Raw genomic sequence first — 24,136 nt, 5'->3', positions numbered from 1 at the left:
TGATTAAGCAGTTCTGCCCTCACAGTGGCTCAGTCCCGAGGCTGAAGCTGAGACATCCCTGTTCTAGCTCAAGGGTTGTGGAGGGCAAGCATACAGAAGTGATGTATGTGTGCTCACATTCTTTTTTTTTTTTTTAAATTTTATTTTATTTTATTATGTTATGCTAGTCACCATGCAATACATCATTAGTTTTTGATATAGTGATCCACGATTCATTGTTTTTGTATAATACCCGGTGCTCCATGCAGTACGTGCCCTCCTTAACACCCATCACCAGGCTAGCCCATCCCCCCACCTGCCTCCCCTCTAGAACCCTCAGTTTGTTTCTCAGAGTCCATAGTCTCTCATGGTTCGTCTCTCCCTCCAATTTCTGCCCCCTTCATTTTTCCCTTCCTTCTCCTAATGTCCTCCCTGCTATTCCTTATGTTCCACAAATAAGTGAAACCATATGATAATTGACTTTCTCTGCTTGACTTATTTCACTTAGCATGATCTCCTCCAGTCCCATCCATGTTGATGTAAAAGTTGGGTATTTATCCTTTCTGACGGCTGAGTAATATTCCATTGCATATATGGACCACATCTTCTTTATCCATTCATCTGTTGAAGGGCATCTTGGCTCTTTCCACAGTTTGGCCATTGTGGACGTTGAGAACTTCATCCTGTGGTCACAACCAACTGCAAGAGAGTCTCGGAAATATTATCTCTCATGCTGCTCAAACTCATGGGAGGTCTGTTACCATACAAGAATAAAGGGCAGAATGGGTACTGGGAGACGGTTAGCAGTCTGCCACACAGAGTTTTCATCTGCAATTTTCATCAAATGTACAAAAGTCACTGTAGACCCAAAACATGTACAACCACTGATAGAGAATCAAAGTTCTGGAAGTAGTGACCCTATTCTAAAATACATATTTACAGCCCTTTTACAGTCTTCAAAGTCACAGAAAAATGTAATTTTCCTACACACACATTTTAAAAATGTATAAATAATATGCAGCAACATAGCACACAAGAGAAATGAAAAAAGGCAGTGTGATTACTCAGGCCTGTGTTGCAGTGTGTCAGTGGTCAGGCATGAGCGTCTGTGAGGCGTGATGGGGAGTGGAGCCGTCGTGCACACACGTCTGATGGCTGTGGTGGCCTTGGCTACAGTTGGAGACCGATAGGTTGTCTAGAAATTCAGAGTTAGCATCCACAATGCAGTTTTGCGTGAGCAGTGTTTATAAATATTTTGAAAACAGCAATTTCAGGATTCTCTCAAAATACATCTTAGGTACATTCCTAGAAAGAAAATACAGTACATATTAAAACCCCATCTTGGATCATCCTAGCAGGTTTTTGTTTTTTTTTTAAGATTTATTTATTTTGGAGAGAGCGTGAGTGGGGGAGGGACCGAGGAGGGGGGAGAGAGAGAATCTCAAGCAGACTCCCTGTTGAGCGCAGAGCCTGATGCAGGGCTCGATCTTGAGACCCTGAGATCATGACCTGAGCTGAAACCAAGAGTTGGATGCTCCACTGACAGGCACCCAGGCGCCCCCATCCTAACAGTTTTTACAGCAAGTGTTCCTTGCATACAAGGCCTCTAAGTCATTTGTAAGGCCTGTGGGGTGCAGAGAAATTCTCCATTGTGTGTGTGTGACTGGGTGCACACTCCAGGGCCTCTGGGTCTTTCCTCTTTGACCACTAAAGACCAGAAATGCCCCCCATAATTGTTAAAAATACCCTCCCCCCACCAACACACCCACTTCAAGTGGCAGGTCTTGGCTTTATAAAATTTTCCCCCTAGAACTCGTCCCTGCCTTTCGCTCTTTTAGTCCTTCACACACGTGCACACCCACATGCTTTGCATCTCAGCAGGATCGGTTCCTGTGTTTTAGCATAGCCACCTTCCAGGAGCCAGAGTCCCTTCAGTGCAGGTGGCCACCAGCCCGGAGAATCCCACCACTAGTTGTCCTCGTGGGAACCGACTTCCTCCCAACCCTGTTTGACCCTGTTGTCATTGGGCTTGATCTTTGGGATCACTGTCATTTTCCTTCCCTTAGCTCTATCTGTGTCACCGAACATTGGATCTGGGAAAGACATTAGTGATCTCTTATTTTAATCACTTCATTTTACAGACCTTTTATAGAAGTTCCAAATGGTTACAGTAACTTGCCCAAGGACATATGGTTACTTGTAACTCTGAAGTGGGCCAAGGGTATTTCTTATTGCTTGCATATTTCCCTTGAGAAGCAAGCATCCTTTTTATTCTGTCCAAGTCTTGCCCAACTTGGCTTTAGACCGCAACTTGTTTCCTGAGTTAGTAGGTAGATACCCAAGGACCTCTGTCAGACCTACTCTATTTCTGTTTGCTTCAATTTGCTCATTAGTGTTGAGTCCGTTTCTTGGCAGGGACTTTTTCAAGACCCTTCTCCATTTTGGGATGACCAGTTGAGTTAAGGTTTATAATTGGCAAAGTCATTTAACTGGGAAGGAGTAGAGTGCAGCTCCTTTTTACTTTATTCCTGCTTCTCAGTGAAGCGCTTCATGGTGTCCACACACTGGAGCTGAGGACCATGTTGGAGACAGGCGTCCACTGAACTAACTAGCTTGTACACATGCGTACATTCTTAAATTTAAATTTGCCTGACCTTACCAGGACTTCTTAAGCTCCCTGTTCTGTCCGGATTTTTGTCGTGTTTTCCGCTTTTGAACCAGAAAATTCTCTAAAAGTTTGCAGTTTCATTCCTAACACTCTGAAGACCAGTCTGGCACATAGAGGACTGCCATGTACATTCGTGTGTGAAAAAACTCACAGTAGGCCTGTGCCTTCAGCTGGAACATTAGCTCCTTGCTTCACATCAGCCGTTTACATATCATTTAGACATTTTATCACATTCAGTTTAGCTTTTTGTTATCCCTCAAGCCATAGTAATTGGAGGAAGGATGATTTTTCTGTAGGGAGTGGACCCAGTGTGGACTTGCAGTTATCAAAAATACATGTGATTAATGCCTGAAACATTGTCTTTGTGTGAGTGATATTTTTGTCATTAGCAATGATGTTTCTATTTTTCTGTGCAGTTTTAGGAAGGATACTCTATTTTTTCATATTTATAAATTATTTACAGAAAAATCAAGAATGTTAAAATTGACTTCACTTTTAATGATCTCTTTACATTTAAAAAGTATTGGTATACATAGGATTAAAACGTGAAATGTTAATAGGTAAAGGGACCCATGGTAGCTAATAAAGAGGGGATACAGGATGGTCATTATAGAGCACTTCTTGAGTGAAGGCCCTGCAGTTGAGCACACAACTTATTTCAAGTATTTCTGAGATCAAAGGCAAAAGACAAACACAAAAAGTCATATAGACCTCATTTTTTGAAGAAGGCGTCATTGTTTTGCATGTAGGAAACAAGCATCATTTGAATAATGTTTCAATGGCAGTTTTGTGAGAATGGCAAGTACATAGTACACAAAGGCCATTTCTTATTCTGGCCTCTGACAACAGACGGAGAGTTCATTAAATTGGAATTTATAAAGATGTGTCAATTCAGGGAGCGAGTGGGAGAGTCTAGCTCTCTAATTCTCTAGTGCTCCAACCGGCTGTACTTACTGCAGCTGTTGCCCATAGTGAACGTAATCAGGAGAACATCAGTTCCCCAGAATCATGCAACGGAGAGCTGTGCTCTGAGTTTTCAGGAGTCTGAGAAATGCTTTCCTCATGTGCATAGTAAAGGCTCCAAAGCTCTGGAGTGGATAAAATTGTTGAACTTTGTGTCAGTTTCTTGAACTTAATTGGTGATAAAATCTTTTATTTCCCTAGGAACATCTCATGGATTACTATCATAGAAAGTCTTTTGGGAAATGAAGAAGTAAAGCATGAAGGTTTGGCATGTATGTCACTAATCTGTGACATAAGTATTGCAGATAGGAGGTGATGGACAGGCATTCTCTATCACCAACACGAGGAGAGTTGTGTGTCTTAGGATTCTCATCTAGGTGCTTGGCGTTAGTGTGATTTAGGTGGCATGTTCGGATTTTGTTGGGAAAATTTAAAGGTTGATTTAGAGCCTTATCTTTATGAAACTCTACCCTTAGAGTGTGCTACAAGTTCAACTGCTGGCTCGTTAGTAATTTGCATTGCAGTCCCAACTTTTTTCATGGTCTTTGGCTTTTTTTTGCAAATGGAATTTCCTTCTCCGGTGAACTGTACACTCTCTTCAAAGTGGAAAATGTTTAATAGGTTACTCAGTGTAATACTTTCTAGTTATGTTAGCTTGGCTTTGCGCAGATTGCAAGAAAGAGAGATCTGTTGGGGGCAGGGGGAACTTTAAGTAATTGCAGGGCAAGAGGAGGGAGTTAAGCATGCATTTGACCTCTTTTCTTTTGCTATATGATTTTGGGGTATCTTTGTTCTTCTCAAGGGTCTCTCGTGGTGTTTCAGATCTTATCCCTTTCCCTTAAACAAGGAGAAGGTGATTATCTTAAGTCACAGTATGTCTCTCTGTGGCAGCTTTGTCTCTGGCACTGGTCTCATGGCCAATCAGCTATGGCATGGGTAGTACAACTGATTTTGCTCCCGGCTAAGGAGCTGATTTCTCAGGGGATAGTAGAGGTTAGGTGACAAGCCGGGACTCAGGCAGCAAAGCCTACCCAGTAAACTAGACTCCGTCCAGCTGTGATACCTCATTTCAAAGCAGATAGTCCCCTCCAAATGTTGCTTGTTAGATATCATGGTATCGGGACACCTGGGTGGCTCAGTCTGCCTTCGGCTCTGGTCATGATCCCAGGGTCCTGGGGTGGAGTCCTGCATCAGGCTCCTTGCTCAGCAGGGAGCCTTCTTCTCCCTCTGCCTGCCATTCCCCCTGCTTGTGCTCTCTCTCTGACAGATCAATTAATCAATCAGTCAATCTATCTATCTTTAAAAAAATTTTAAAAAGATATGGTATCTGTGTTTAGGTGATACAAACTTAAGAGGACATACTTGAGAATTGCAAGATTTGGAAGATCACAAACTCAGCACTCAATAAATGATTGTTGGTGTTATTAGAAATTTCAGAATCTTTCAAAATCTTTTAAAATCTCACTCTTCATATGTAGTATCTTAAAATTTCGCTCCTTGCTAAGTAGTATACTGGGTTCTTTACTTGCAATTCATCTAACAGCTCTGAAAGTATGTTTGATTTTCTCATTTGAATAATGAGACAGAGACTCAAAGCTGTTACAAAACTGGAACATCTCAGACAACTAAGAAAACAGCAGAGCTGGGATCAGCAGCTCCATTTTCTAACTTTAAACCGGGTCTTGGGCGCCTGGGTGGCTCAGTTGGTTAAGCGACTGCCTTCGGCTCAGGTCATGATCCTGGAGTCCCTGGATCGAGTCCCGCATCGGGCTCCCTGCTCGGCAGGGAGTCTGCTTCTCCCTCTGACCCTTCCCCCTCTCATGTGCTTGCTCTCTCTCATTCTCTCCCTCTCAAATAAATAAATAAAATCTTTAAAAAAAAATAAAATAAAAATAAACCGGGTCTGCCCTTTTTCACTGTGGTATGCTGGGTTACTTACCGGAGGAGAGTATCAGGAAACTTCTTGCATCTATCAGAAGGTTTGTTTTTTTTTTAATTAGAAATGAAAAAAGATATTAGAGGGACCAGGATATACATAAAATTTAAAGCCTACCAGGGTATTTCTTCCATTTTCTCGTTTGCACACAACAGATTGATTTAATTTGAAGAGATAAATTGTTCACACTCTGGAATGTTATGTTACGTTAACATAACTGTGGTGTTGATAACCGCTAGGCAAAAACGGAAATCCATTGTCTCCTTTCTTCCCTCTTCAATACTTTTTACATCAAAGGCAGTAACTGAAAGTATCTCCAGCTACCTGTGTGTTTCCTACAAAATCCATTGTTTATATCCCCTAACAAAAGTGTCTTTTGGGTGCTGCCTCATCAAAAGACTGGATAGGGTTACACAGATGCATCAAATAATGATACAGCTAAACTGCAACAAAATTGGTTTGTTCCATGATATTTATTAAGCACCTAATCTGTCCTGGCATGCCAGTTGCTGCCCTCAGAGAGATTACAGCCTGCTCTTTCTTTATAATCCATCATCTTTGACAATCCTGCTTGTATTCCTGTGTTCTCTCTTCCCATCCCCTAGACACAGATACACACACACACACACACACACACATGCATGCACACACTTATCAATAGATAATTTTCTCAACTGATAAGAGAGAAGCAATCAAATAAATTTTCTTCACCTCCCCTGTATTAGTTCTCTGTGTTGTGTAACAAGATACCACAAATTTAGCAGCTTAAAATAGCGCATATCTATTATCACACAGTTTCCATGGGTCAAGAGTCTGTGCACAGCTTAGCTGATTTCTCTGTTCAGGCTGAAACCAGGGCTTGGCTAGCTGCATTCTCATTTGCAGCTTGGAATCCTCTTCCCCCACTCATTTAGGTTGCTGGCAGAATTCGCTTCCTTACAGCTGTAGGGTTGAAGCCCTCAGCTCTTAGAGGTCACCTCTCTCCATAGGCAATTCACAACATGGTTGTTTGCTTCTTCAAGGCCAGCAGGAGAGTGTTTCTGCCTCTGTTGGTTAAGATGGAGCTCTCTGTAACATAATCAAAAGGGTGGATGGCCCATCATCTTTCCCATTTTCAATTGACTAGAAGCAAATTACAGGTTCTTCCCACACTCAGGGAAGGGGATTATACAAAGGTGTGACTCCTTGGGGGTACCCTAGGGTGTGACTGTCACACCTTCTACCAAATAATAATAATTATTATTACAGCTGGACTTCTTGAGCTCTTTCCCTAAACCAGCACTGTTCAAAGCATTATACATATATTTATTGATTTAATAATCACAAAAGCTCTGTGATGTGAAGAGTTTGTTATTCTTAGTTTACATATGATGAAACTAAAGCATAGAGAGGTGGACCTTCTCAGCCAATCCTTATCCATCAAAAATAAATAAATAAATAAAGGTAAACCGGCAAAAACAATAGCAACAAATCTTGGTGCCACCACTCACTGAATTTTCCTTTATAACATGGTTCTTTACCTCCCTTTCCAGAGTTTTGGTAGCTTCTCTCTTTTTTTATTGAGGTAAAACTGGTGTTTAATATTATATAAGTTTCAGGTGTACAACATTATAATTTGACATCTGTGTACTACAAAGTGATCACCACAAAGTCCGGTCACCATCCATCCCTGTACAGTTGACCCCCAATTTCACCCACCCCAACTCCCTTCCCCTATGGTACCAACCAATTCTCTATATCTATGAGTTTGTTTTTGTTTTGTTTGTTCATTTGTTTTGTTTTGTTAGATTCCACACATAAGTAAAATCATTTGGTATTTCTCTTTCTCCACCTGACTTCTTTCTTAGCATAATACCCTCAAGGTCCATCCATTCTGCTACAAATGGCAAGATTTAACTTTTTTTTTAATCGCTGAGTAATACTTATATATAAATATATATATATTTATGTATGTGTGTGTGTGTATATATATATTATATATACCATATCTTCTTTATCATGCATTAATGGACATTTATGTTTTTTCCATTTCTTGGCTATTGTAAACATTGCTTCCGTAAACATAGGGGTCTATATATCTTTTCAAATAGTGTTTTTGTATTCCTCCGATAGATGTGCAGAAGTGGAACATCTGGGTCATGGTGTAGTTCTATTCTTAAATTTTTTTAAAGATTTATTTATTTGAAAGAGAATGCATGCTAGCAGGGGGAGGGCCAGAGGGAGAGGGAAAGAGAATCCCAACTCCACACAGCACGGATCTCAGGACCCTGAGATCGTGACCTGAGCTGAAACCAAGAGTCAGACACTTAACCGACTGCACCATCCAGGTGCCCCTTATTCTTAATTTTTTGAGGAACTTCCATACTGTTTTCCATAGCGGCTGTAACAATTTGCATTTCTACCAACAGTGCATGAGGGTTCTCTTTTCTCTACATCCTGTGGACATTTGTTATTTCTTCTCTTTTTAATAATAGCCATTCTAAGAAGTGTGAGATGATATCTCATTGTGGTCTTTTTTTTTTTTTTTTTTTAAAGATTTTATTTATTTATTTGAAAGAGAGAGAATGAGAGAGAGCACATGAGAGGGGGGAGGGTCAGAGAGAGAAGCAGACTCCCCGCCGAGCAGGGAGCCCGATGCGGGACTCGATCCCGGGACTCCAGGATCATGACCTGAGCCGAAGGCAGTCGCTTAACCAACTGAGCCACCCAGGCGCCCAAAGATTTTATTTATTTATTTGAGACAGAGAGAATGAGAGACAGAGAGCATGAGAGGGAGGAGGGTCAGAGGGAGAAGCAGACTCCCTGACGAGCAGGGAGCCCGATGCGGGACTCGATCCCGTGACTCCAGGATCATGACCTGAGCCGAAGGCAGTCGCTTAACCAACTGAGCCACCCAGGCGCCCTATTTCCCTTATGATTAGTGATGTACCTTTGCATGTTCCTGTTGGCCATTTGTATGTCTTTCTTAGAAAATGTCTAGTCAAATCCTCTGCCCATTTTTGAATCAGGTTGTTATTTTGTTGTTGTTGACTTGTATGAATTCTTTATATATTTTGGATATTAATTCCCTGTAAGAGGTATAATTTGCAAAAATCTGCTCCCATTCAGTAGATTGCCTTTTTGTTGCAATGATGGTTTTTTCCACCATGCAGAAACTTTAGCTTGATGTAATCCCATTGTTTGTGTTTTTGTTTCGTTTTGTTTTGTTTTGTTTTGTTTTTTAGTCTCCCTTGCCTTTGGAGTCAGATCCACAAAAGTATTGGTAAGACTGATGTCTAGGAGCTTATCTTCTATGTTTTCTTCTAGGAATATTATGGTTTGAGGTCTTACATTCAGGTCTTTAATTCATTTAAATTTAATTTTTGTGTATGGTGTAATATAGTGGTCTGGTTTCATTCTTTTGCACATGGCTGTCTGGTTTTCCCAACACCATTTATTGACGAGACTGTCTTTTTTCCATTGTATGTTCTTGGCTCCTTTATTGTAAATTAATTGTCCATATATGTGTTGGCTTAATTTTGGGTTCTCGGTTTTGTTCCATTGATCCATGTGTCTGTTTTTATGCCAATACCATACTGTTTTGATTACTGTAGCTCTGTAGTATAGTTTGAAATTAGGGAGCATTATTACCTCCTGCTTTAGTCTTCTTCCTGAAGATTACTTCGGCTAGTTGGGATCTTTTTTCATTCCATACAATTTTAAAATTATTTGTTCTAGTTCTATGAAAAATACCATTGGAATTTTGATAGGAACTGAATTAAATCTGTATATTGCTTTGGGTAGTATGGACATTTAAACAATATTAATCCTTCCAATCATGAGCATGGAATATCTTTCCACTTATGTGTGTCTTCTTCACTTTTTTCATCAGTGTTACCATTTACAGGGTACAGGTCTTTTACCTCCTCAGTTAAATTTATTCCTAGGTATTTTATTCTTTTCATTGAAGTTGTAAATGAGATTGTTTCCGTATTTTTTTCCTGATAATTCATTATTAGTGTATGAAAATGCCACAGATTTCTGTATATTGATTTTACATCCTGCTACTTTATTGAATTCATTTATTACCTCTGATAGTTTTTTGGTGAAGTTTTTTTGGGTTTTCTATGTATAGAATCATGTCATCTGCAGATAGTGACAATTTTACTTCTTTCTTTCCAGTGTGGATGACTTTTATTTCTTTTCTTTCCTTTGTTTGTTTGTTTGTTTTAGTTTTGCCTAATTGGCTGTGGCTAGGACTTCCAATACTATGTTGAATAAAAATGATGAGAGTGGGCATTCTTGTCTTGTTCTTGATCTTAGAGGAAAAGCTTTCATCTTTTCACCATTGAATATGATGTTAGCTGTGGGTTTGTCATATATGGTGTTTATTATGTTGTATATTCCCTCTATACCCACTCTGTTGAGAGTTTCTGTCATAAATGGCTGTTGAATTTTGTCACATGCCTTTTCTGAATTTATTAAAATCATTATATAATTTTCATTCTTTGTTTTGTTAACGTGCTGCTTCATATTGACTAATTTGCAAATATTGAACCCTCCTTGCATCCCTGGAATAAATCCCACTTGATCGTGGTCTATGATCCTTTTAATGTATTTTTTAACTCAGTTCGCTAATAGTTTGTAGGACTTCTCCTTTATCCACCTTATGGCTTACACCTCCCCATCATTCACTTAAACATCTCTGCTTAGATATTAATACCTCAGAGAATCCTTTCTGCCCACACTTGAACTTAGAACATTGTGTTAGAGTATTTGTTACTTCTCCTTCAGGGACCTTAACACAATTTGTCATTACAACCTTATGGGACAGGGCCTGTGTATTTTTTATCATTGCATTCCCAGCACCTAGCATTTAAGATTTTGAGTGGAAGAATGAATGCCTGAATGTTAATTAAAGGAAACCATATGGTATGAAGAGGTATCATCTTAGGGGGTTACATCCTGCTTCACCACTTACCTACCTTCAGGGTTGTTGCAGATACAAAATTAAATATAGTTACTGATTTTAGTTGTTATTGAACAATTAGTGGATTGGGGCCATTGTTAAACTGTAGAGAGGAGGAAAGAGCTACCTTCAGGCATGGATATTAACAGACTGTAAAGGGGGAATTAAAAGCATTCCATATACCCAGGCCTGGGGATTCCCATAGTCTTCTTCTTCTCTGGGTACTTATCATTCTATCTGTCTTATTCTAGGTGCTAGGCTTTTGTAGCAGCAGAAGCTGTCCATTTCATGGTTCCTGGCACGTAGTAGATGCTTATGAAATGTTTGTTAAAGAAATGAATGACTAATAGATAGTCATTTAAACACAGCTGTTCAGTGTATTACAAGTAGAAACAGTGATTCATTGCTTCCCACTGCATTTTGACATAATCTTATTTTATCTACACAAGAACATGAGCTTGATTTTCACTAAATAAAGCATTAGTATTCTGTTTCATGGTTGGATACATTGAAAGTTTTCTTTATTTCCCTCCCACAGAGGGAACATTGATGAAAATGCATTTATAAGAGAGATTTTCTTTTAAGACATATATACATTCTCCTATTTGCTGAAGCTTGTTTAAATTTTATTTATCTGTATTTGTATAAAAAAATCACTTCATATGAAGATCTATCAAAATGTCCCAATTGGCCAGGAGTTGTCTGCAAAATTAAATAAAAGAGATGAACCATAAGCACCAAAACACACTTTTCTAGTTTTGAGAAGTGGATCAAAGCCGGATCTGTCAGTGACTTTGTTTTTGCCTTTAGGTGTCTTTATTTCATTTATTCTCACCTATTCCGTCACTGGCTATATTTCTTCTGAAAAACTGCTAAAACATTGAAGACAGTATAGCACTGTGGTTTTTTTTTTTTAATTTTTAGAAAATTTTCATCATATCACGTGCCCTCCTTAATGCCCATCACCCAGTTACCCCATCCCTCCACCCACCTCCCTCCAGCAACACTTAGTTTGTTTCCTAGAGTTAAGAGTCTCTCGTGGTTTTTCTCCCTCTCTGATGACTTCCCATTCAGTTTCCCTTCCCTTATGATCCTCTGTGCTATTTCTTATATTCCACATATGAGTGAAATCATATGGTATTTGTCTTTCTCTAATTGACTTATTTCACTTAGCATGATACCCTCTAGTTCCATCCACGTTGTTGCAAATGGCAAGATTTCATTTTTGATGGCTGCATAATAATCCATTGTGGGGTGTGTGTGTGTGTGTGTGTGTGTGTGTGTGTGTGTGTATCACATCTTCTTTATCCATTCATCTGTTGATGGACATCTGGGCTCTTTCCATAGTTTGGCTATTGTAGACATTGCTATTACAAACATTGGGGTGCAGGTGCCCTTTCAGATCAATACATTTGTATCTTAGGGGTAAATACCTAGTAGTGCGATTGCTGGGTTGTAGGGTAGCTCTTTTTTAACTTCTTGAGGAACCTCCATACTGTTTTCCAGAGTGGCTGTATGAGCTTGCATTCCCACCAACAGTGTAGGAGGGTTCCTCTTTCACCGCATCCCTGCCAACATCTGTCGTTTCCTGACTTGTTAATTTTAGCCATTCTGACTGGTGTGAGGTGGTATATCACTGTGGTTTTGATTTGTATTTCCCTGATGCCAAGCGATGTGGAGCATTTTTTCATGTGTCTGTTGGCCATTTGTATGTCTTCTTTGGAGAAATGTCTGTTCAGGTCTTCTGTCCATTTCTTGACTGGATTCTTTGTTTTTTGGGTGTTGAGTTTGGTAAGTTCTTTATAGATCTTGGATTCTAGCCCTTTATCTGATATATCATTTGCAAATATCTTCTCCCATTCCATAGGCTGCCTTTTAGTTTTGTTGACTTTTTCCTTTGCTGTGCTGAAGCTTTTGATTTTGGTAAAGTCCCAATAGTTCATTTTTGCTTTTGTTTCTCTTGCCTTTGGAGAGGTGTCTAGCAAGAAGTCTATGGCTGAGGTCAAAGAGGTTGCTGCCTGTGTTCTCCTCTAGGATTTTGATAGATTCCTGCCTCACATTTAGGTCTTTCATCCATTTTGAGTTTATCTTTGTGTGTGGTGTAAGAAAATGGTCCAGTTTCATACTTCTGCATGTAGCTGTCCAATTTTCCCAACACCATTTATTGAAGAGACTGTCTTTGTTCCATTGGACATTCTTTCCTGCTTTGTCAAAGATTAGTTGACCATAGAGTTGAGGGTCCATTTCTGGGCTCTCTCTTCTGTTCCATTGATCTATGTGTCCGTTTTTGTGCCAGTACCATAGAAGACAGTATAGCATTTTGAATAGAGATTCCTCCCTTTAAAATCTGCAAATGGGATGACTCTTGAAAAAGGTGGCAGAGTGTAAAAACATAGAATAACATCATTAGAAAATGATTATTGTTGCTAATAAGGTTGTATAGAAGATTGAGGAAATCTCATGGAAGTATAGTAATTGAAACTCAATAATTGAAAACTTTTAAGAATCAATATAAAAATTCTTTTTTCATCTATTTTTAATATGCACACCCCACAAATGTGGTTTTCCTTATTGTATATGCTGAAATTCATAGCAGTAATTATGAGAAAAATTTTGTTTTTCTCTTATTGCTGGGGAATTCCTTTTTCCCTTTGTTTTGGGCCTGAGAAATTGCTTGCCAGCATGTCTTGCTCTAGGGAATGTCCTCCCCAACCTCTGATTCAACATTTCCTCTATGGACTTGGGGGCTTGGTGAGGTCATCTGGTGGGGGAGAGAACAGTTCTCTTAGAATGTGCAAGAGATCCCATTTTAAAGAAGACCATTATCTTAGCCAAGTGGTTGGATTGCTTACAAATTGTGTTTCCAGAGGAAGGAGAAAACTTCGTGTCTGTTTGGTTTTGTGTGTGTGTGTGTGTGTGTGTATACATACATATACATATATGCATCGATACACAGATATATGTATATGTATGTATGGATAGATATATAGATTCATACACATATGTTTCTATGCATTTTTAAATGAGAAGGCAATAAGCAGTTCCCATAGGACTAGTTATCATTATGCCATCTTATAATCTTTAGTCTCAAAGCCCTTTGCAATTTACATACACAGAAATCTATTGAATAAGTAACTTGCTATGTACTTCTTTTGCCCATTCCTCTGCTTGAAGAACTTCATTCTCATTAAGCATTACACCTGGCATCATCCAGAGCATGGGGGAGCTTCCATCTCCCAAACCCTTCCATGCTGAACTTTATACCCTGTGATTTTTGCCCTAGTGCTCAGCAGTGATCCCCCAAGGAGCAAGTAATTGAAAGAAAAGACAGTTCAGAAGAGGGACTTTTGTAATGAAAGCCCTATCATAACAGTGATAACACAAAAGGCTCCTACTTTTCCTTCTGTTGATTTTGGGGGGGGGTAGTATATTCTCTCTGAGATTTCCCTTTTGTTTACTTCATCTTATTCCATGCATATTTCTTAAAAATTAGGTGGAAGAAGGATGAACATGGTATAACATTTTTTTTTCTTTAACCTCCATATAATTCCAAATAGTCTTGGTTACAACTTTAAAATTACAGTCTCTACTTTTTATTTATTTTTATTTTTAAAAGATTTATTTATTTGGAGAGAGAGAGTGTGAGAGAGAGAGAGACTGAGTGCGGGGGGGGGAAAGGCGAGGGAGAAGGAGAGAGAGAATCTCAAGCAGACTCCCCACTGAGCACGGAGCCCAAGTGGGGCTTGATCTCACAACCCTGAGATCATGACCTGAGCCGAAATCTAGAGTTGGATGCTTAACTGACTGAGCCACCAAGGGGCCGCTAAAATTATAGTCTCTACTTTTTAAAAGAAAAGTTGTTATATTTGCTTATATTTTGATGTGTTGTTTTTTTTTTTTAGAAAGGAATGCCAAGTATTTGCTTCCTAAAGTGGGCTTTGAACTTGAAGTTGTTTAGGCCTGTAGTCTAAAGCATATTACATCATCCTTTACCAGTTTTCACTACTTTTAAAAATCATTGCTTAACTTCTCATCTTTTTTATTGTTGAAGTATAGTTGACATACAATGCTATATTTGTTTGAGGTCTATAACATAGTAATTTGACAATTTTATACATTATTCAGTGCTCACCACAGTATCATCACCATACAACAGCATTACAATATGCTAAACATTTCATCTCCATGACTTATTTTATAACTGGAAGTTTGTACCTCTTACTCCCCTTTGCCTATTTCACCCATCCCCCACCCACCTGTCCTCTGGCAACTGCCAGTTTATATTTAAGAGTGTGGGTGTTTTTTTGTTCTTGTTCGTTTTGTTTTTTAGATTCCACATATAAGGGAAGTCATATGGTATTTGCTTTGTCTGACTTATTTCACTTATCATAATAGTCTCCAGTTTTACTTTCACTTACTTATTTTGAATGTTTGATTCTTGCGTTGTAGTGAAAATTATCCCATGTCCAGATCTGAGAGCATTTTTGTTCATTTGTTCAACAGGGATTTAGTATCTAGCATGTGCAAATCCATTGTGCTTAGGTTATTTCATTTGACTGCTTCTGACTGATTTGCAGCTCTTAATGCATCATTTCCCAAATTATATTCTGGAGAATACTTGTTCCATGAAATACTGGTAATTGCTCTGTAAGAGGATTACAGAGTTAAAAAATCAGACAGATACTGCATGATAGATATATTCTTGGGTATTAAAAATAAATTATAGTATATTAGAAAATACAGTAAAGAAAGCTAATTTAACCATATTTAGTAAATACAAGCCGTATTTATCAGATGGCAGAATCAATTTCCTTATAGATGGAGTACCCATTAAAATTAAAATTACCTTTTTAAATTCCTGTTTTTACAAAGTACAGTTTGGGAAATACTGTCTTAATGCAGTTTTGGAAATAGCACCCAAAAGTTAGTGGCCCAGTTGTCCTAGTATATTGTCAGTCCTGTCTCCCTTACTGGTCCTCTCTCTCTCTCTCAGCAGCCCTCTTTCATTTTTATGCCTAACTTTATGCTTAAAGAATTACCTTTTTCCCTTATGGATAAACCTTGAGCATATTTATGGAGTCTCCTGAGCCACCTGCATCCTGCTAAATGATAAGGTGAAAAATGAAAAATTACCCGTTAGGGAGAATGAATCCCTAACTTTAATTCTTACTGGGGTACTTAGTGCAAGAGCATGGGGTGCTTGATCGGAGTATAAGAGGGTCAGTGATGACAGTGTATAGTTCATCTGCTCATTACTCTTTTGCATTTGTCTCCTGGTTGGTCTCCCACTGCCTGACTTGTCTTTGCTGTAAAGACCCTATGGATTTTTCTTTTTTTTTTTTTAAGATTTTATTTATTTGCGAGAGAGAGAATGAGAGACAGAGAGCATGAGAGGGGGGAGGGTCAGAGGGAGAAGCAGACTCCCTGCTGAGCAGGGAGCCCGATGTGGGACTCGATCCAGGGACTCCAGGATCATGACCTGAGCCGAAGGCAGTCGTTTAACCAGCTGAGCCACCCAGGCGCCCAGACCCTATGGATTTTTCTTTTTAATTGGGCACCACAACTTACATAGTGTACTGTATATTCTGTTGACCTAAATAATTCCGCACGGCTTGATAGATATTAGCACACACATAATACAGATCACTACGTCCCTTGCATCTCCAAGGCCCCATGCTCTGATTTTCTTCCTACCTCTGTCAGAGAGCTTTTGCTCAGTCTTGCTAGTGGGATCTAAATTTTCTGCCCGTTCCTTCTAGATTAGTGTTTCCAAGGGCTCTGCTTTAAGACCGTCTTCTTTTTTGGTAAATTCTTCTTTCGTGTTCTTATCCATATCCATGTTTTTAACTATACTTTCTTTGCTGACAATTCCTCGTTTTCTTTGTTTGATCCCTCCCTTGCTGTTGAGCTTCTTGCCCTAAGTCTTGGTTATTGATTAGACATCTCTATTTGGATGCCTTTAAGATATCCTTATGTCAGCACATCCAAAACAAAACCCATCACTTCTTTGTCCAGAATACTGCTCCTCCTTGTACCTTTTCCTGTCCTGATTTCTGCTACCAGCATCCACCAAATTATCCAAGCTTTATGCCTGAGACTCATCATTTACACCTCGGTCATACTCACCACCCACTACCTGTGCACACAGCCCCATCAGTCTGGTTCCTATACCTCTCTTGAATAGCTCCCTTCTCTTTACTTGCATTGCCTGAATAATATTAAGACTTTTCATCATGTATACTTTGGCCTTCCCTTGATGATTCTTGACAGGAATCCCTGCCACTAGTCTTGCCTATGTCCCGGGCATCCCCTACGCTATATGCAGAATGATCTATCAGAGGCATCTGCTTAGAATTGTTATCGGCATCTCAACCTTAACTGGTTTAAAGCCAAACCTCCTCTTCCCATTGTCTTCTTCATGTTAGTAAATAGAAATTTCATACTTGTAATTGCCAACACCAAAAAAAGTCTGGTGTCATCCTTGCCTGATCTCTTTCTCTCTCATGCACACATCCAATCCATCATCAAGTTCTGTTGGTTCAGCCCTTAGAAGAAAATCACAACCCAAGCATTTCCCACCATTTCTTCTGCTGCCACCGTAGTCCGAGCTACTGTCATCTTTTTCCTGGATCATCACTGTAACTACATACTTGTGTCCTCATAAGTCTTTATCACCAAAAACTATGCTCTTCTGTACAGTAGCTGCGGGCCCCCGGTAGCTGCTGAGCAATAGAAACATGATTGATCTGAACTGAGATGGTTAAAAATATACACCGGATATTGAAGAATTAATACACAAAAACAATGAAAATATCTTAATATTTCATATTGATTGTATACTGAAACAATAACATTTGGGATAGGTTGGATTAAATAAAGGGTGTTACTAGCATTTCACATGGTTTCTTTTTACTGTTTCAAAGTGACTGCTGAAAACTTGAAATCACATATGTGGCTGACATTTATATTACCGTTAGATGGCACGACGCTCGCGTCTTTTTTACACACAGCAGTCAGATCTATCCTTGTGAAATGTCAGAACTTCCCATTCCTCAGGCCAGAATCCCCCAAAGGCTTCCCAGCTCACTTGGGGGAGAAGCCAGGCTGTGTAGTGGGTCCACGGCCCAGCCTGTTTCTGCCCCCTCGGGTCCTGTGCCTCCCCTGTCCAGTGTGCCTCCGGGTCTGCAGGTCTCCTGGCGGCCCCTCCCCTCCAAGGGTCTGTCTCTGGAGTGGCATCTCTTCACTTCACACACTCTTCCCCAGATGGTTTCAAGGCTCCTTCCTTGTTTCTTTCAGGCGTCTACATGAACATCCCTTATCAATAGTGAGCAGTCGAGAGAGAGGTCCATCCTGACCGCCCTATCTAAACCAGCGGCCTGCTTACCTGCACACACTCAGTGTGGGGTGGCTTCACTTTGAAAGGCTCCCCATTGTCTATAGAATGAAATCCACATTGCTTAGTATATCTAGGTGTCCCATTATTGTCGGGCTATTTTCAAACTCTCCGACACATCTCTCACTGTTCCACTTTGTAGCCCACATGTCATGCATTCTAAATCACCTACAGGAAACCTAAAATAAGAAAAAAGTGATAAAGAATATATTAGAGGTTTAAAGGATTATTATTAAACATAGATATATTCGCATACAGAATTAAAATTCATCGACCTTCAAAAACTGAATAGGGTGCAAGCAGAGTTGTCATTTCAACCCTTTGAATTCCACGGACATCCATCCCACAAAATGGATGTATTATAACCAATACCAAAGACAAATGATAGACTCACAAATAAGGAGTTTAAACCTTTGTGAAAGGATCTCGACATGAAAGAATTTCCCTTTACTCATATTTATTTTCCTCTGTAACAACTAAATGTTCGGGATTTTTTCCTCCTAATTAAAAAGGAAGCATAATTTATCAATAGCTTAGTTAGACACTTTATTATAAGAGAATTAAGGGAATTTTTAGAATGAACGTTTCTAGTATGGGTAATCTGAAAAACAAGAATTTATAGCTCAGCAATAAAAAAATAAATAAACCTTTCAGAAATGTTTATTGTTCCGGCTCATTAAAATGTTATGTCTTTTGGACAGTATTTCTTAAAGGCCATAAAATTAATAGTGTATTTTAAAAGTTTTATTGGCACGTATTTCCTAAGTCCAATTTAGCCCTAGTGTTTAATTGTGCTGTCTCATACAGGCTGGAAGTCTGGCAGTTAATATTAATTTTCTGTTTTAAAAGAAAGACATTTTCCTTCAGGGCCAGCTTCCATATTTTTGAATGTGTTTATTTCACACTGCCTTACATTTTCATGTGCTGAAATCTTGAGACTCTGTCAGAGCTAATCTGGATCTGGTATTTCTTTGTGTCTTAAAATTATGCTGAAATTTCAATTAATAACTAATCACACTCTTGGCCTGGGAGAATACACGAAATGAAAATCCTGTGTATCAGCTACCAGAGTTAAATTTTAAATCTTTCAGGGCGTCTGGGTGGCTCAGTTGGCTAAGCGACTGCCTTCGGCTCAGGTCATGATCCTGGAGTCCCTGGATCGAGTCCCGCATCGGGCTCCCTGCTCGGCAGGGAGTCTGCTTCTCCCTCTGACCCTCCCCCCTCTCATTCTCTCTCTCTCAAATAAATAAATAAAATCTTTAAAAAAAAACAAAAACAAACAAACAAACAAACAAAAATTTTAAATCTTTCATTATAGAAAGCAAGGGCAGCAGTAAACATTTATTGAGTACCCGCAGTATGCTAGGTGTTGCACGGACTGTGGAAGTTAACAAAGCACCATGAATGTCCTCAAATACAGAAAAATTCTAACCTATTCATTGGGCTTTCTATAAATGCAGTTCATAGCAAACAAATTTCTTTACCTCTTCAGGGAACTTTTCTTCCACCCACTAGTCCTATTTAAAATCTACACAATAAGAAAACCTCTTCCCTGTTAGTCTTCCTAAGTGAAGTTGCTTTTTCCCAAGGCTCCCAAACCACGGGCAGACAGAGTCAACATTCACAGAAAATTTCAGACTTCTTAGAGGCATATCTTTTAGATGGACTGTCTTCTCTTCATCCCATTATCTTTGCTAGACCTCTTTCATAACCCTGCTTGAAGACTTCCACTCAAGCCCAGCTGCCTTTTTCATCCACCCTATTTCCCAGAATCATCGTGAGCATGTTCGGTTGTCTGCTAAAATACTCTCCCAATGCCTTTACGTAAGTCCTTTACTCTAAAGGAGTCCTAAAGCCCTCCACCTAGTCCTGAATATCTCAAATTTGCCTTTCTTATCCTTTATGGAAGTATTCCATTACCTGCTTGCGATGTCTTTCTATCTGTGCATTCCTCTCCATTCGATCCTTTTCAAAGGTAATAAAGTTATCTTTTTAAACACACATCTTTTTGGACTTTTCCCAGTCTTCAACCTTTTTAACGGTAGTTTCCCATTACCTAGAAGAGTGTTTCTGACCTTTCCCCTATTGTGGCACAGATTGAAAAAGCAGTTAATATGCAGGGGCAAATCAGGGGGCAAACGTGGACCTGGAGGTGATTAGCCGGAGGCGCCATGCTGATTCCAGCCCTGCCTCAAGCCTCAGGGTTACTTTATGGACATTCACTGGGCCATCTCCACAGAGAGGATAAAGCCCAAACTCCTTTGATTCAGTCTTAGTTAGGATCCTCCCGTACCCCTTCCCTCCAAAAGTGGAGCCTGGAACAAGAACTTGAGTAGAGTTAGTTTGGAAGCAGAAGCCAGGGATTAGATGATGTGAAGACAGGAAGAGGAAAAACCCTCCAAATGACTGGGTCTCAGTTCTCCTGAGGACCTTCAGGAAAAATGTGTAGAGTGAGTCCCACAGTTGTCTGCCAGGAGAACAGGGAAGCAAGACCTTTCACCACAGACCCTTGTCTCTTATGGATGGAGAGTTGCCCCCAGAGCCAGACTCTGCACTTCCAGGCTGCGTCTGCAGCAGAGAAAGTCCTAGAGATTTGTAGGTGTGGGCAGGACAAGTGCACTTAACTGTTGCCCCAGCTGCTCTGTACTCATGCAGGCTAGCTACGGAATCACCAGTGTCCAGTCTGCTCTACCTCTGCACCCCTCAGCCCTTGTTGTGCTTCATGTTAAGTGCGTTCTGTCACTAACTCTTTAAGGAGTGGCCAGTCATGATATTTTGGAGAGGAAAACAAAAAACAAAAGACAAAAGAACAAGACTTACAGCCAGGGGGGTAGTGAACCAGCTGTTGACTCCGCTAGTCTCAAGCTGGTCTTAAGGCTGTGATTGAAGTTCATCATTTCCCTTCTCTGTCACCCATTTCTGAACACCCTCATACTCAGCAGGAATTCTGCTAGTTTGCCTGGTGGAGGTGGCCCAGACTGTCATCCCTGAGGAGTCTGAGTCTTTGGCTCCCTTGCCCTTTTTGGCTGTCATTGCTGTAATCCATGTTCACGGTTACCACCAGACACAGAAGCACCCAGAGAGGTCCCAGTGAATCTCCAGTGCTCCCTACATCCCTCTCTCTGCCTCTGCCCTATGGCAGCAATCCTCTTTCCTCATGACTGTTGGGGCTGATTATCCCACCTGTCCAGTAGCCCCTCTCTTTGCCTACGGACCCACCAGCGTGAGAGACACACAGTAACCAGGCAAAGCTTAGCTACAGTGGAGCCCTCACCGTGTCCAGTAGTGCGATGATTGTCACCTGGGGTTGATTTTGCCCCAAAGGGACATTTGGTGATATTTGAAGACATTTACAGTTGTCACATTTGGCAGAGGGGTTGCTACGGTTATCTAGTGGGTAGAAGCCAGGGACGCTGTTCAACAACCTACAACGTACAGGACAGCTACCACAATAAAGAAGTATCTGGAACCTAAATGACAATAGTGCCAAGGCTGAGAAACCCTGCCCTAGGAGAAATGATTCTCCCCCCGGGGACATGGACTTTTAATCTCACATGGTCTAGAGCTGTGGGGACAGAAAGTATACAGTCTGCCAGTGGTCTCCAGAGAGAGACAGTCCAAAGATTCACTCACTCCACCCCTTGGTTCCCACGCCCATATATTCTGTTGGGGACACAGGACCAAATGACATCCATTGGGTCAATGCATGGACTGCATTCCAGAGGATGGAGTCCTAGAATTGTCCAGTTAGAAGATAGGAAGGCTGGGGCACTTACCCACCCAGGTCTTAGGGCTGTGGTAGGATGGTAGGACACTGAGGTGGCGTGATGATATAACTGTGTTACAGTGTTACGGTTACAGTTGCGCGGCTGGAAGAGATCTACAGGGATCAGAAGCATCAGAACATATTCAGTATAAGGGCAGGGGCTTTTTCTTTAGTGCCATCGTATACACGTGCCAGGTACGTGGGTTCGTATGAGTGGCTTAATAAGTGTCTCGAATAAAGATGAAATTGCTCTGGGTGAGTAAACAGTGATTCAGTGAATGAACAAAGTCTTGCCTGAAATTTTCCATGTGTATTGAATATTTTAGCGTCGTTATCCATATCTTCTTAGATGAAGAAACTTAGAATGTCAAGTCTGTGGCTTCCCTTTGGATGTCATGATGGCAGCATTCAACACGCCTCGTGTTTATTCACAGCGTCTCTCTTCTGAACTGGATCTAGCATTATCCAGTGTAGAGTAGTTGGTATAATACTAACTTTTAGATTCAGTGTTCTCCTTCGCTCCTGAATGGTGGTTCAGCTGACACGTTCATGGAGGCGTTGAGTGAAATTTTAAAAGAGGAGGAGTATTTCGGTGGTGAAGATGGAGTGTGGAAAAGGCCACAAACAAACAGAAACCTGGGGATAAGAAATCTCTGGGCATGTTTTCAGGTAGCAGTGACAATTAGAGATTAGGACACATGAAGCGTGTATATAGGAGTAAGAGGAAATCTTTGAAAATGTAATTGGAGCTACAGTTTGCCAGGCCTTTGCCCAGCAGGTTAAAGCACCTCAGACCTTCGTACGTGGTGCAGTTACCAATGGTCTGTGACGTCCTGTCTCCGCAGTAAAGCTCCCAAGCTCTACAGGGCACTACATGCTTTATCTCTAAAACCGTGCTGTCCAGATCCTATCTTGCAGGACACGGCTGCGCCTCTGGCATCAAGTTCTTCCTAACCACTCATGTCCACCTAGATAGCATCCCTCAGCTTTTATTTTTTGCACTCCTTAATTCTCATTCACCCAGTGCTTGACACTGTTTTATCTTCACCCCTTGGTCACATAAGTGGCCAGTAGAGGATGAGGCCACTTCTTTTATCTTCTATGTCAGCAAGCAGACTACATGCACATAGGAGGTTCAGTAAATAATTGGAAAGTTAAAAGCATCCGGTTTGATGATGCTTATCCGAATCCCTTCTACATGTGAGTTTTTAAAAATTAGTATGTTTGAGGCAAAAGGTCAGTAGCTTACAGCTGCACATATTGTATGCCTTACTATTTACCTGTTTTTTGTGTGCATCCAAATTAGAGAGAAGATGAGGGGGTATGTATGACAGTGTGGGGGTATTGGTTTTAATGTTTTAGAACTTTTTCTTGTCTAAACCTGAGCCAGAGAATGAACCCAAGTGATCCAACTGGATTTCTTTAGCTTTCACAAATTTTAGAAAATTTAATTTATGAAAGTTAATCGAAAGGTGTCAACATGGTGATTTTTAACGTGGTACCATTTAAGGCGTAGTAAAACAATAAAGATATCAAACTGTTGTGATGAAATCCCATGCATTTGTTTTCCTCACCACCAATAATGGAAATGCCTAATAAAGATTTCCTTTAAATTTTTGTCATTATAGTCATCACTGTTATGTGCACTTTTTCTGCTGGGAGATTCCCCTTCTGCTAGGTTCCTTTTCTTCCTTTCTCCTACCCTACATTTCTCTCTCACGCACACACCCTGTTTTCACTTCTTTCCTGAGTACTTTTGCTTTGAATTATCCTTGATGGATCTTGTTTTTGTCGGCTTATTTCCTAGATGGGAAGTGATGGAATTTTACGCCTCAGTTCTTCAGCACTAAATAATGAATTCTTTGCATATGCAGCTCAAGGATGGAAACAGCGACTGGCAGAAGGTAAATTTCTCTTTTCCATTATTCTTTGGCATATCTGAGTACACGTACTGTACTGAGCTTTGCACCTTTCTCTGATTTCTGAGTCTTTTTCTCTCGCTGAAGTATAAATTAGTAAAAACTCCCATTCTGTTCCAAATGACTTCACTAATTCTTTGTTATACTTGGCAGTTTTGAGGTCCAATATTTTTGAAGGAAGCATGATATCTGGAACATAATAAAAATTTTTGATATAGCTAGATTTTCTTTGGAATGGTAATTTTAATCACTTGCTTGAAGCATTATGTATTTTTTTAATGTCCTAGAGCCTAAAGAATCTTCTTTTAATACTTTCTTCCCCTAAAGCCACCATTTCACCTTATTCTTCCTTTAGTCACCAAGCTTCTTGAAAGACGAAAAATAACGAATGGTACTACATTTTTACTCCCTTACCCTCTCAAAGTGTTATGGTAGGTGTGACTCTATCCACAACTGAAATAACGCCTCCTGGAGAATATTAATGGCTTTCTAATGGCAAAGCCCAGTTTCTTCTTCTTAGTCCTTACATTTTATGTTCCTTCTGCAATATCTCATTTTTTTTTT

General features: G+C 40.1%; 1 protein-coding gene across 1 annotated transcript in view; it reads left to right on the top strand.

Annotated features, from left to right (window-relative positions):
* Nucleotides 1-24,136, top strand: part of ASXL3 (ASXL transcriptional regulator 3) — a 121,544-nt gene that overhangs the window by 79,208 nt on the left and 18,200 nt on the right. Inside the window, exon 8 of the mRNA XM_081802534.1 lies at nucleotides 23,461-23,557. Coding sequence (XP_081658660.1) covers nucleotides 23,461-23,557 — 97 coding nt within the window. The remainder of the gene's footprint in view (nucleotides 1-23,460; nucleotides 23,558-24,136) is intronic.

This window comes from Leptonychotes weddellii, chromosome 13 (assembly GCF_054177405.1).
Source record: "Leptonychotes weddellii isolate Sample4059 chromosome 13, ASM5417740v2, whole genome shotgun sequence".
NCBI classification, from domain to species: domain Eukaryota; kingdom Metazoa; phylum Chordata; class Mammalia; order Carnivora; family Phocidae; genus Leptonychotes; species Leptonychotes weddellii.
Note: the sequence above shows the minus strand (reverse complement) of the source record. Positions and strands in the feature narration are given on the sequence as shown.